The following is a 14,023-nucleotide window of genomic DNA, read 5'->3' on the forward strand; positions in this document are numbered from 1 at the left end:
AACGTCGCACAATCGGTTACATAACAGCCTAGTCACAGTCACAATGGACTCAATACGTAATTTTTTCAAAGTATTTACTTTGGATGAGATTTTGCGTGTACTCTCCTTGAAACGACCTCCAAATTTTGTAAATTCGACTAACAATCTGCTTCCCTTTATTAGAACTCAAACATTCTCAATTGGATTGGCGATGTTTTGTTGGTCATTCAACATCGGTTTTTGTTGAGCACTTCAAAATTTCAAATCGTTTTCTATCAAATGTCTACAAACAGTTCCGTACGATATATTTAACACCAATTTAGACAGCTTTCGTGCAATCGTTGTCTTTGTTTTAACCGTTGTGGTCATCTTTTTTTTTTGCAAAAAAGCAATATTAATAAACTTTGAAATACATTTTTTAACACTCGCATATTTCTACAACAGATCAACATATTCATCCTTTTCCAACATCTTTCCGAAAGAATCGCGTCTTTGAAAATCATCGACATTTTTCTCTCAATCAACTTTTCTTCGGTTGCAACTTGAGTTTAATAGTTTTGGGATGCTTGCGAAGTTGAATCATCATAATTGCTCTGAATTTCCGATGCAGCCAGAACTTAAAATTGTCAATGAAAGAAACCATTCCAACAGCCTCATTTTTCATATTTTACTGTCTCATTCGTAAATGACAGATACTAGAACAAACGAAGAGAGACGAAGCATTCTCGTTTCTCATTGAACAAATGAGAGAGTATAACTGCCAACGTCACTCTTTCCTCTATGACAAGACGAAACCAAACTAACGTTTGCAGAGAGCATCAGCAGAATTTAAATTCTCATTCTTTCATCGATGTATTGAAAATCTGTTACGCTTGGCTTTAAAGATTGACTAAAATATGACAAATCGAAGTAATTACATCTCAGAACCTCTTTGGAAACCAAAACTACTACAAATTCCAGCACCAACAGGTAAAAGTAATTGTGAAACCTTTTTCGGTCGTTTTCGATTCTCAAAGCTTCGGTTGAATACCGACACTACACACTATGGGATTTTCACTGAAAACCGCAAATGACTGAGAGGGCAAATGAAAGAGAGAACACAATTTCGAAACTACTTTTCCGCTTATGTCATTGACTGGACATGGATTTCGTTCTCATAGTTTGCAAGCGAAGCTGAGAGTGACATTAATTTCTCGTCATTTTCGTCTATTTTGAGTCAATGAAAATGACTTTTATTAGCTCTGCTTTCAACACAAAATTGCGTCCCTTGGTTCGGTACGTTTCGAGCATTCTAGTTCTGTACAAAAGGTTGTTGATTTTTTGTGCTTCCTTGTAAATGGTAAAAGACGGTTCTTAGGACACTCTTCCGTTGGTCCTAAAAGAGAGATGTATGGAGCGCTTATTTCACCATATCTTCAAACCGCCTGCCAGATCAGAAACTTCTTCACAAATTTCGATCCTCTGGAACATCGATCTCAGGCTTAGCAACGAAATATACTTGCCGAGGAAGATATGTAACGGAAGTCAGCTTGGCGTAAGTTTCGTCACCCATCACGATGTGGGTATTCGCAGTGATGTTTGGCTTTTCATTCCGTTTTGGGGCTTTTTTGCTCCCTATAATCATGTAACCCAGCACATTTCGTGCACAGAAAATGAATGAATTTGAAATGATGAATTTTACAGGTGACATGATTCGACACAGTTCTAATATGTTCCAGAAGCGCTCGTTCTAATAATGGTTTTCTTTTAAGTTCACTAAAACACGTCTAACACAGTTGGTTGCAAATAACAGAAGTGAGCCTCTAGCTCATTTATTAAGTTTGCTCATAATGACAGCAGTGTTGCGCGCTGCGCCGAAGTGTTGCTGAATACACTCTAAAGTGTAAGTAATAAGAATTCAATATACAATAGCTCTTCCTCCTTTAAAAAGAATGAACAATAATTCAAGTAACAACAAAACTCAAAAATATTCGAACTCATTTTCGATTCTAGGTTTTCTAGCTCTTTTCGAACGCCTAGGTAGGCCAGTTAGCGCTACCGGATCTGGTGGGAATTTTCGTTTCCTACTTAATCTAAAAATTTGTGTATCAGGATCATTCGACGGTTGGATAGCATTTCGATCTGGTATTTGCCGGACATCGCTTCCATCTTGTGTTGTCACTATAGGTTCCTCGACAGTCAGGATTGGCCGACCAGTCTTGACCACTCGCATCGATGGTCTTGGCTGATATGGTGAACCTTGTTTATTCGTAACGATTCTTATTTGGCTTCGATGAACCGTAGTAGTCGCCTCGTTTCCAACCATGATCTGCAAAAATTTTTTAGAGCAATGTTTTAAAACTGATGCCTTAATCCATTTTCCACGTATATGAGACATATTGTGTTTATACCACACACTATCTCCTGGTGTCAGAGTATCTATTAGATCAGGCAGATCCGCCTTATTGTCATGATCAGATTTTGTATCATCATCATTTAAAGTATAAGTCGCTAACATTTTTTTATAGTGTTTCTTAGAGTTAACCAAACCGATTAACATTTTTGGAGTATAGAAAAATACTTTTTCAGAAGGAAAACTGCCCTCCATCGTCATATTATGGTTTCTATAATTTATTAGGAATAGATCTATCCGATCTTCCAAATTCAATTCTAGCATTCCCGGTTCCAATAAGAACTTTTTAAGAACATATTTTACCGTTCTTATCAGTCTCTCTGCCTGGCCATTACTAGCAGGATTATATGAAGGACTGTTTGAAACTTTTATACCCTGTCTATCCAGAAAACTTTTAAAGGAATGCGAGTTGAACGGAGGACCATTGTCAGATACTAAAACGTCTGGCAGTCCAAAACGAGCAAAGAATTCAAACAGTTCCATCAAAACTTCTGGAATACTGGTTCCTTTTCTTATAATCTCTTCCTCCACCCATTTAGAGAAATATGGTGTCCATTTTGAAATAATTTGTTGTTTTGTAACACTTGCCATACTTGCACAAACATAACAAGCAGCAAAAAACCTTTTAATAGTAGTGCTTAACCTATTCCAGTAAATTATGCGTCTTTTCATTTTTGCGTCACCAGTGTTACTTCTATTTGCCAATTTTATTATATCGGTTTGACTATTTTGTGAAATAATCACCCCAGCTTGAAATCTAGTTGCAAATACTGAATAAATGTCCTCTTTATCGAAAATCACCATTAACTTATCAAAATACTTCAAAACTGTTTGTTTCAAAAGAAAACGAACGTCATATACTGATTCAATCTTTGGAACGATACTTTTTCCAATCGAATCAGTTCCAAAATTGTTTACCGGTTTACATAGTTTCTTGACACGTATATCAGAAAATGGAAATTTTAAATCAGTAATCAATGTTTCATTGTATATCTTTGTAATATTGTTCACTGGCATCCAATCGTCCAGGAAATAATTTCTCCAGTTGGGAAAGAAACCATCCAACCATGGTCGGCCCAATAATGGAATAAAATGATAACTACAATCAAGGACCAATAATCGCAATTTAGCTTTTCTTCCTTTATATTCAACCTTAACCTTAACTTCCCCGGATATCTTCAACCTGGAACCATTTATCACTATCAGTTGTTTAGAGCATTCAAATAAAGGAAGGCTGAATTTAGAAACAAACAATTCTTTTCCAATTACTGAAACAGAAGAACCACTGTCAACTTCCATCTGTACAGGAATATTTTCAATATTAACATCCAATAAACATGGATTGCTTATCTTGTTTATGGAAGAAATGTTCATACACTGTAAATCACCTGAGATATTACCATCTGAGTCCGAATCTTGGATCCTCAAGCTATCTAATGGTTCTGCTGAATGGTTTGCACTGGTAATACATTCCTGTGCGTCAACACGATTAACCGTCTTGCCGCTCTCGTTCTTCCACTTGTAGCATTTCCTTCGCACATGTCCTCTACGTCCGCAATGATAGCAGATACGCTGATCAATCGGCCATTGTTGGTCGTCCATTTTGTATTGACCACGAGCTGAACTAGCCGACGAATCACGATGTTCAAAACGCTGTGAGTGAAACTGTACTCTCTGACTATCTTCCGCCGGTCGTATTTCAGGTCGAACACCAAGCCGACTTTTTACCGAACCGTGAAAATTTTGCTGAGCTCTCCTCATCCGTTGAATAACCGCACCTCTACCTTGAGTCAAAGGGTACCTAGTGTCCAGTGAAGCTACCAAATCGACATCGCTGTTCGTTAAAGCTTTTGAATGAGTAGCCGCCATTTCCCACGTAGCGATAATATTCTCCGCCTGTTCAAGCGTTAACTTGGAGCTATCCTCCGTAAAAAGACGATGCTTAAGCGAGCCATCAGACAACCCAACCAAAATACGATCAAGAATAAGACGATTCTTTTGCTCCCCAAATTCGCAATGTTCCGCTTGGAGTTTTAACGAAAATATAAAATCGCTTGCCGATTCTCCCGGTTGTTGCACCTTTGTGCCGAAATTATATCTTCGGAGCAAGACTGAATCAGTTTTATCAAGTCTCTCCTTAAGTTTTTGCACTAATACATCATACGACACTTCATCCATCATTGCTTCTGTGGGGTAGAGTTTTTCTGCCATACTGAACAAAAAATCTCCTCCCAAGATGAACATCTGATCTTTTTTATCATTATCTTTAACTTTGTTCACCCGGAAATGAACCGCCAAACGCTTTATCCAAGTGGCAAAAGATTGGCCCTTGCGGTAAGGTTCAATATTAGGGGCCACCATGTAGGACATTTTTGTCAAAATTCTGATCAAAATCAAATATAAAGCAAAAATCTATCAATTTCAAATCACCACAAATTACAAGTTATATAAAGTCAAAATTTTAAAACAATAAACTGTAAATATTTCTGTTACTCACCGGAATAAACCGTCACTCACACAAACGCAATGCCAAAGTCACGAAATTTTTCCGAAGAACCAAAGCAGCAATTAAATTGTTTCCGCAGCCAGATTTCTTCTGCTGTGCTAAATTGTACCTAACTCTCAAAATAAAGAGAAAAAAACACTCTTAGTATAGTACAAAAACTTTTCTTTCCACCAAAAACTTCACAGGAAAAAATTTTAATTGTCCTCAAAACTGACGCCGCGAGAAAAAAAATTCAAAATGGCGTATCACAATTAACAAAAGCGCTTATAATTTGCGAACAAAGCGGATGCGAACCAAAAACCACCTCTCAATAGTTTCTTTTGTTTTAATAAAAAAGTCACGCTTACCTTAAGCGTCGACACCGAATTTATCCACAGCTTCTGAAAATTGTCCAGAAATCGATTCCGCCGTTCCGCTGTTATTCCGAATTTATCCGCCGCCCGGAATTACTCCAACACCTTCCTCACGCCGAAATTTTCCTTGCGCCTTAGAAATGTGTCCGAAATCAGCTTCCTTTTCCTCGTCGCCACTAATATGTTCCAGAAGCGCTCGTTCTAATAATGGTTTTCTTTTAAGTACACTAAAACACGTCTAACACAGTTGGTTGCAAATAACAGAAGTGAGCCTCTAGCTCATTTATTAAGTTTGCTCATAATGACAGCAGTGTTGCGCGCTGCGCCGAAGTGTTGCTGAATACACTCTAAAGTGTAAGTAATAAGAATTCAATATACAATAAGTTCATAACTACTTAACTTGTCAAATGACGCAATATTTCATTAGTACATAATTTTACAGTCTTCGAATGTAATTTGCCCTCGGCTACCAAGTGTCGCTGTATGGATTTATATGTATCAATTATTCATTAAATTATAAGGGCACACAATTTTTCCACGAATAATTTCTTGATTCGATGACATGACTGGAACAACTGTGTAAATAACTCATTCTTGCGTTTTCTACTACACCTGTGTGAGATTTAACATGTTGCCTTAATTACACTCAAATTCGACTAAAACAAAAAGGTCATTACATTGCTGGAGATGTAATCCGCCATGAATCTCTCGTTTTACACAAAAAACTATAGAGTGACAATATTTTCTGGAATACTTTAATAAGTGCTTTTCCAGTTAACAGAATGAAGGGAAGTTAGCCTTTAAATGCATACTCCCCATCGTGTCGGAAAAGCTTCTCGAAGACCATCCGTAGGTGATACCATATTAGATTATCATATCGGAAGTATACATTTTCAAGTTTCGTCTTAGATTCATCAGTGCATTAGCAGTTATGCTGAACTGCATATGCTGCTTCTCATTTCAACATAAACTGCTAAGCTAGGAGAACTTTCAACTGGATTCTTTGAAATGTTGAGTTTTGTATTACCACCCATCGTTTCGACGCTGTTGTTTTGCGACTTCTTTGTAGGAAAAACAGATTATTGGTCCTCGTCAACAACATTTATATCTCTATCGTGTCCTCTTGAAAACAAACCTGTAATACACTCGTTCGCCCGGCCTATTCAGAGCTAGTTTCTTGGTCTTATTTAAACTTGAGCACTAGTTGCGTCGAAGCCGCCAGTCGGAACGACCGTCTCGTTTACGCGATTTATTCAACGCTATTTATATTAACTTAGTTAGATCCAAACCAACGACAGTATACGAATCAGAATGATGTGGCGAAACCATATTAGTCAAAATCCGACTTATCCCAACTGATCAAAGAAAAAAGTGATTAATTAGTTTATTTTTCACTTGCGTGAATTAATAAATTTTACATTTGCGCCCAGTTTACGGAAGAATATCGTAAAATTTATCCAGTGGGTACATCGAAACAAAAACTTCAATGCATTTTAAGTAATGGAGCCAACTAACTTTTCTGGAAATTTAATTCAGAGGATACAGAATAAAATTGGGGAAAATGATTTCAATCATATCTGAGAAATCGAGTTCCGTTCCGATATCTTTTAACAACTATTTCCGGTACTTTCGGAACAAAAAATTATGACCGAGCATAACCGAAATAAGTTATTTACTATGAACAAATTAGTATATATAACGTTGGAGATTTTAAATCTCGTTACCTTGTAATCCGGGAACTAGGATCAGGGTAATTTCGTCGAAAGCCATTTCGCTGAGTGCCATTTCGACGAAAAGGTCATTTCGCCGAATTCTTCATTAATCTTAATATCGAGATTGAAATGAGATGAAAAACAAATGAAAAATGATTAAGTTTACTCTTGTTTTTCTGACCTACAATTTAGTATTTGCCAATAACTGAGTGCAATTGAAAAAATATTCAATGCGGTTTCGCCATATAGAAAGAAATAATGAAATTTACACGACATGTAAATCAATTGTAACATGGAATAGACATGGATTGAATTGAGAGTTTGATTGAAAACCATATCGATGCAAAACTAAATTGAATTGTATTGATATTTTAATGAATAGAACTGTATCTTTCAATTATCGCTTAGTTTTGAGACAGAATTATATTGAAATGTACAGCATTGTAAAGCAACTTTATGTTTAATTGCCTGCTCCAAATATGTGCATGAAAAAAGATGTAAAATCACAAAATATTTTTATCTGTGCACATCGTTTTGTTCGTATGTTACCCGACTATGCTACCGCTCGTTCGGACCTAACTGAAGCAAAGAAACCTAGCTTTGAGTAAATCGAGCAAACGAGGCGACTGCACCACATCAATTATCCAGGGGATATAAAAACAAATAGATATCTTTTATGAATAAGGAGTGTATCGAAAATAAGCTATCCACAAATTTTTCTTTCAAATTATGATAAAAACAATATTTTTTTCAATCTAAAATTTGATCCTTTATTGTGCGATGTTAAACTTAAGCATAATGAAACCCGGATTAAATTTAAGTTATTCTTTCATGAATTTTTGAACTTATGATCGAACGCTCTTCATCAAATTCCGGACAAGTGTGGTATTGCATTTTTTTTACGCTTGAGCCAAAATTTTATTTGAACTCCTGCAAGTTCCCAGCTACCTTACCAGTCTTCTTGAAGACTCTCTTCACGATTGCCCAGTAACGTTCGATGGGTCGAAGCTGAGGGCAATTTGGTGGATTGACATTTTTCTCAAATTTATACCCTTTTCCGCAAGCAAATTGGGAGTGGTTTTGGTATAGTGAGCCTTCGCTAAATCCGGCCAAAACAGTGAAGGTGTACTATGCTTCTTATATAAAGGCAGCAATCTCTTCTGGAGACACTTAGATCGATAGATTTCTGCATTTATAGTTCCGGTAGTGTAAAAAAATGGTTGACTTAAAACCACAGGAACATATTGCTTGCCATACCAGTACCTTTCGACCGAATTTCTCCACTTGAATCGATCTGTACGCATCATTCACATCCTCCCCAACAACAATAGTAAAGTATTGTTGACCTGGAAAGGTTTTTTGACTCCTCCTTTACATAACTCTCATCGTCCATAAAAACGCATGCATCCGGACACTGAAAAAGACGCGAATACAATTTCCGGGCCCTTATTGCTGCTCGCTTCTTCTGTTCTACACATTTTTTCGAGATTTTCTGCTTCTTGTAGGCCTTCAGGTGATTTCGCCTCTTGATACGCTGGATCATTCCGACACTCGTTCCTGCTCTTTTGGCCAAATCACGTATTTACATTGATTTGTTCTTCACGATTAGAGATACCACTTTCTGGTCCAGTTTTGATTTGGAAGAACCGGGTTTTATGCCTCTTCCTGGTAGCTCATCCAAAGAATAGTGTTCCCCAAACTTATGAATGATGGTTTTAACACTGGCATGATGAATTCCCAACCGCTTCGCCAATTTTCGCATAGTAATACACTTTTCACTTAGCCATGTGTCCAGAACCTTAATTTTCTTTTCCTTTTCAATACGCGACATTTTGAAAACGCAGAATTTCAACCGCACAAACAAGTAACCAAACGAAAGCTGACTGCCAAACGCACAGCATGCTGTGATCTGAGCATAAGAAACCATCACAAATATATGCGTACAACACAAATGTATGTGGATAGCTTAATTTCGATACACTCCTTAACCAGTATCTACAGTTTTGTAATAGATTATGTTATGTTTTCGAAATTACCCTTTCGGCGAAATGACCCTTTCGACGAAATGACCTTATCGGCGGAACGACTTTTCGCGAAATGATCTATTCGGTGAAACGACTTTCGATGAGATTGCATTCGGCGAAATGACCCGCTCCCCCGGAACTAGAAGTCGGATCAGGGTAAAATTCAATGACCGTCGATGCAAGGTTTCATTCGAAATTAAAGCAGTGAAAACCGGTCGAATTATCTCAGATAATATTTCAATTACGAAAACTTTTGACACTAATTTCAGTACTTCCAATACTCGTTGAGTCGAAATAGGTTGTAGAGGCTATCATTTCTATAAATTTTCTGCTTTTCACATCGTCACGTTTGAAAACATGCTTTTCTAATCGACTTTTTTTTAATTCAATCCAGAAGAAATTTAATACCACTATCAGAAAGCACGAGGTCTTTAATTAGTATAGATTTTATTGAGAATCAATAAATTCATTTAGAAGAAAATGTAGCTTTGAATACACAGAAAATTGAGCTTTTTTCTTTTGACACATGCTGGCAAAAGGCTCGTTATTCTCATAATTAGTTCTAGCATAGAGGATCCTAAGAAAAGTATAGTTTCTAAGATTACGGAGATGGATATCAATTTGTAAATGCTGTAAGAGCTCGAAGCTCTCTATTCTTGATTGGAGAAGTCACAAAAGTAGCCTTGCTGACATCGCGACGGACAGATAACAAATCGAGGTCAATCAGTTTACATCTGGCATGGTAACTTGGAAGGTTCCAAGCGTTTCTCCAAGGAAGCCGACGCAGAGCAAATCGAACAAATTTCCGTTGAATTTCTTCAAAGCGTTGGATATCGTTTTGGTAGTACGGTGACCAGACAACCGAGGCGTATTCGAGCGTAGAGCGAACTAACACACAATATAATGCTTTCAAGCAATGTACATCATCGAATTCTACAGTAACGCGGAAAATGAATCCTAGCAGCTTGGAGGCTTTGGAGATAGTAAACTCAATGTGTTCCTTGAGATTTAACTTAGAGTCCAGGAGGACACCAAGGTCCTGTACAGACGATGTACATTCCAGAACAATTTGTGAAATATTATAGTCGAAACTGACTATAGACTGTTTGCGACTAAAAGAGATGACGGAGCATTTGGAGGCGTTGAAATCCACTCGAGTAAGAATTTATTATTTAGTCTGTCATATCATTCCGGTTCGAACCACTAAGACTCGAGTGGAAACAAAAGGTTAAGTTCCACACCGAAATGTAATACCGAAGCTTTACTTTAATTTACGGTTGATAATGTTTCACAGTCTGATCGTCATATCCTCAGGTTTTCTACGTTTACTTTATGTGCACACATATCACAACGGCGTCAGAAGTGACAAACACTGAGTAAGATTCCATAAAGCAACGATGCTAAACTTATCTGACTCATACGATAAATTTAACATGTCCCCAAAGGAATTATTAGGCAACCAAAAATCGTCGCGCTATAATCTAACCTAGCTCTCCGCCCAGCGAACGAAAAGTGAAATTCTAAACCACGCGTAAACAAATCTGTTTATTTACTTGCGTATTGTGACAACGTTTATCAGTCGCAACTTTTGTGTACTTGTTTCGTGTTGTTAGGCGATTGTGAATTTGTATTTCAAAGGATCGGATCGATTCCACGGAATTTTTCGGTGACCCAACTCGAAACGATTACCGACTGAATTGGCATCACTTGTAAGCTATGTAATATAATCATTTCCATCACAAATCCTTATTTTCATCTGGACGGTTAGATATTGGTAATTGAGTACAATTTTCCAACATATGCAGGCTAGCTGGACTAGGGAGTTTGTTTTTATAAATAAATATTACTGACATAAAGAAGACAGAAATCTTCATACGAATTGTTCAAATTTTGTATGTAATTTGCACTCGAATACGTATGAATTAATACGGTACAACTCCAAACATACTATATTTTCTAATAAAACGACAGAATATCACATCTAGTAGCACGCAAAACAGAATTCGTTGCACAACCTTCTAGTAAGTTTTTTTTGTATTTGGCTCTCAAAAATTTATACATTATAAATAAACCTTGTCTAATGACTTTGCGAAATTTCAGCAAATTATCTTCTATAGAACCGTGAAAAAAATCTTTAATAAATGTCATGATTTCAACCCCACAAGATAGAAGCTCCCCATAAGCTGTTCTGCGGCTGTTAATTACGACGGTTCATCGAATACTGAAACTAAGTAACTTTAGTAGAAGGCAATTAAAGAATACTTCGAAGATTTACCATTTCGTACTACAAAAAGTAGTAAAACGTGTTCCGTTTTTTAATACTGAATCCGTCTTAAGCGCTATTCGCACTAGGCCGTGACGTATCCGACACGGGATTGAACCGGATCCTGTCCGGGTTACGCTTCAAATTTGTTTAATGCAGCTCCATGTAAATATTCTCACTAAAGACTGTTCCAGAAAGTATGGACGCACTTTGATTTCGCTGTAAATAATTCACAAGTGTTATTCAAATTTTATTCGATATACTGATAATATTAGACTACAACAACAGAATATTATTCTCAACATTTGCTACTTAGCCATTGTAGACTAGCTGGCGCACCTTCTTGCGAACGTTCCTCATTAAATTCCGTACAGACTTCTTGGCAACAAGTTTTGACACTTTTTTCCAATCTTTTTCGAACTGTTGAATGGTTTCGGCTGCCGAGACATGTTTCCTAAGATGTGCCTTCGTTAATGCCTAAAATTCCTCAATTAGTCGAAGTTGTGGGCAATTTGGTGGATTCATGTCTTTTGGGACGAAAGTGACATTTTTGGTAGTATACCATCCTACCGTTGATTTCGAGTAGTGGCAAGAAGCAAGATCTGGCCAGAAGACAACAGGATCCTTGTGGCTTCGAATCATGGGTAGAAGTCGTTTTTGTAAACATTCCTTGATGTATATTTCGCTGTTTATTGAAACAGTGGTGATGAAGGGTTTCGAAATCTTACCGCAGCTACAAATTGCTTGCCAGACCATAGCTTTCTTACCAAATTTTTCGACTTCAATCGATGTCTTGGACTGGTTTCACACTTGCACACTACAGCACCTTATAATATTGTGGTCCCGGCAAGGATTTGTAATCGAGTTTCACGTATGTTTCGTCGTCTATGATTATGCAGTTCAAATTTCCAGCAAGAATAGTATTGTACAGCTTTCGAACCTTCGGCCTGATCGATGCTTCTTGTTTCGGACTACGTTTTGGTTGTTCCTGCTTCGTATAGGTTCGAAGATTCAAACGTTCTTTAGCACGAATAACATTTGACTTCGAAGTGCCCACTTTTTTGGCCACATCCCGAACTAAAACTTCCTTCGTTTGCTCGAACGCTTTCAGTATACGTTTATCCAACTGAGGGTTAGCAGGACCTTTTTTTCGACCCGTTTTCGGTTTATCCTCAAAGGTGTTATCCTCACCAAACTTCCTGATTTCATTTCGCACGGCTTTTTCACTTACTCCTTCTATTTTTGCTATCTTTCTCAGTGACAGTCCGCGTTCTGTGCACCATTTGTACACAATTTTCGACGTTGTTCGAAGCAAACTAATGAAAACGAATAAACAAGTGCACAAGTGGTTAAAGAAGAGTGTAAATAACAGGACGCAGCCATACAAATTGACAGATTCTGAACCATTGAGAAATGGCAGCGGTTTTTGGTTGCGTCCATACTTTCTGGGAAATTGAAATCTGCTCTCAAAAGTGTAAGCATAAGGAATGGTGAAAAATGCACTTAAAAATTGAAAAAAAGCTAACTCATTGAACATCATGTCCGAAGTCCTGCACTTCAGTTGCATAAACTAATAGAACTAAGCATCGTGCGATTCCTTCGAATGGAGCTTCAATGTAGACGCATGATTGTTTATTTGATTTTTTTTTTGGAAAAATAAAATTCTCTTACCGTCCACATTTTTAAGAATATGGAAAGGATGCGTTCATGATTTATTTAAAGAAAATCTGGATTGGTACAAATTGTGAAAATGTGAACAAAATGTCAGTATTGCAGTTGAAGAGTTCTTCTTGTTGCGATTTCGTCTTCGACTCGTCAGAGTAGAACAGTTAAAATTGAACTGCTAATGCAAATTGTTTTTATTCGTTTTTTTTATCCTATAGCTACAAGGATCAAGTTTTTTATATTTCATTGAATTTTGAGTCCTGTATTAGGGGTACAAATAAGATTGTTTCCTTTTCTCGATATTAGAAACTTAATTAACTAAAACTGCTTTAAAATTAAATTTTCAAAATATTGTCCATAGACACCACTTTTTCTCATTTTACTGGTAATTCATGGATACCCTTTTTTAAAAATTTGACCACTCCGCACTCCACGAATTCATCCATTTTTTGACCCCATTATGTTGTAACAATTCGATGCAAAAAAGTTGCAGTTGAAGAAACAGTGTTCGACGTCCATTGAATTTAATTCATATGGCACTCAAGTGCCTACCTGTCGGATCATTGCTTTTAAACGTTGGCAAATGGTTGACTGGATACCACAGACTAACAGACAGGACACTCAAATTGGATTCTTTAATCATTTTAACAATTATTTCGAATATTCTTTTAATTAGGACAGTACTGGCGCCACGTTACCCTATCAAAAAACATCCTGTTTGTCATCTAGACTGTGTTCATTTTTTACATTTACCAACAGAGTTGCCATTCATACAGAATTTTATTTAATGTACTGATTTGTTAACGTCTATGCGAATTTCATGAAGGATACAAATTTAATACATATTGCCAAAACTATATACATAATTGTGCCTACTTCTCATCCCCAACGATCAAAAATAGTCTAGATGAACAACGTTGAGAAAAATAATTGGTTACCTTCCAACATCGCTAAAATACTACAAGGATCAGCCCCATGGGGTTGTTCGAGCCGTTGATGTGGAACAAGGCAACCAAAATTTCCAATGATTGACATTTTCAATTAATCGTCACACTTTTGAATCCGCAAATGCACAAGAGTCTGCTTAGATTGATCCTTATTAGAAATCAACACCGAACACGCGAACCCA

General features: G+C 37.1%; 3 protein-coding genes across 4 annotated transcripts in view; 1 reads left to right on the top strand and 2 right to left on the bottom strand.

The window, feature by feature from the left end:
* Nucleotides 1-14,023, bottom strand: part of LOC131440325 (uncharacterized) — a 233,637-nt gene that overhangs the window by 165,242 nt on the left and 54,372 nt on the right. The window lies entirely within an intron of this gene.
* The window catches only part of LOC131440328 (allatostatin-A), a 120,053-nt gene that overhangs the window by 13,485 nt on the left and 92,545 nt on the right, over nt 1-14,023 (top strand). The window lies entirely within an intron of this gene.
* LOC131440327 (uncharacterized) lies at nt 1,693-5,406 on the bottom strand. 2 transcript variants are annotated; one of them, XM_058611500.1, is made up of 2 exons: nt 3,772-5,406; nt 1,693-2,287 (listed from the first exon to the last, which is right to left on the bottom strand). In XM_058611500.1, exons 1-2 carry the CDS (start codon nt 4,739-4,741, stop codon nt 2,223-2,225), a joined length of 1,035 nt encoding a protein of 344 aa, XP_058467483.1. In that variant the 5' UTR covers nt 4,742-5,406; the 3' UTR covers nt 1,693-2,222. The 2 variants fall into 2 exon arrangements, with proteins under 2 accessions (XP_058467483.1, XP_058467482.1); XM_058611499.1 differs by having other exon boundaries at nt 3,760-5,406.

This window comes from Malaya genurostris, chromosome 1 (genome assembly GCF_030247185.1).
Source record: "Malaya genurostris strain Urasoe2022 chromosome 1, Malgen_1.1, whole genome shotgun sequence".
Taxonomy (NCBI): domain Eukaryota; kingdom Metazoa; phylum Arthropoda; class Insecta; order Diptera; family Culicidae; genus Malaya; species Malaya genurostris.

Excerpts from the sequence above, each read along its gene's own strand:
- LOC131440327 (XM_058611499.1), bottom strand. The coding sequence starts at position 4,741 with ATGTCCTACATGGTGGCCCCTAATATTGAACCTTACCGCAAGGGCCAA. Across the intron at positions 2,288-3,759 it reads CTCAGATGGTAATATCTCAG|ATCATGGTTGGAAACGAGGC; the intron begins GTGATTTACAGT and ends AAATTTTTGCAG.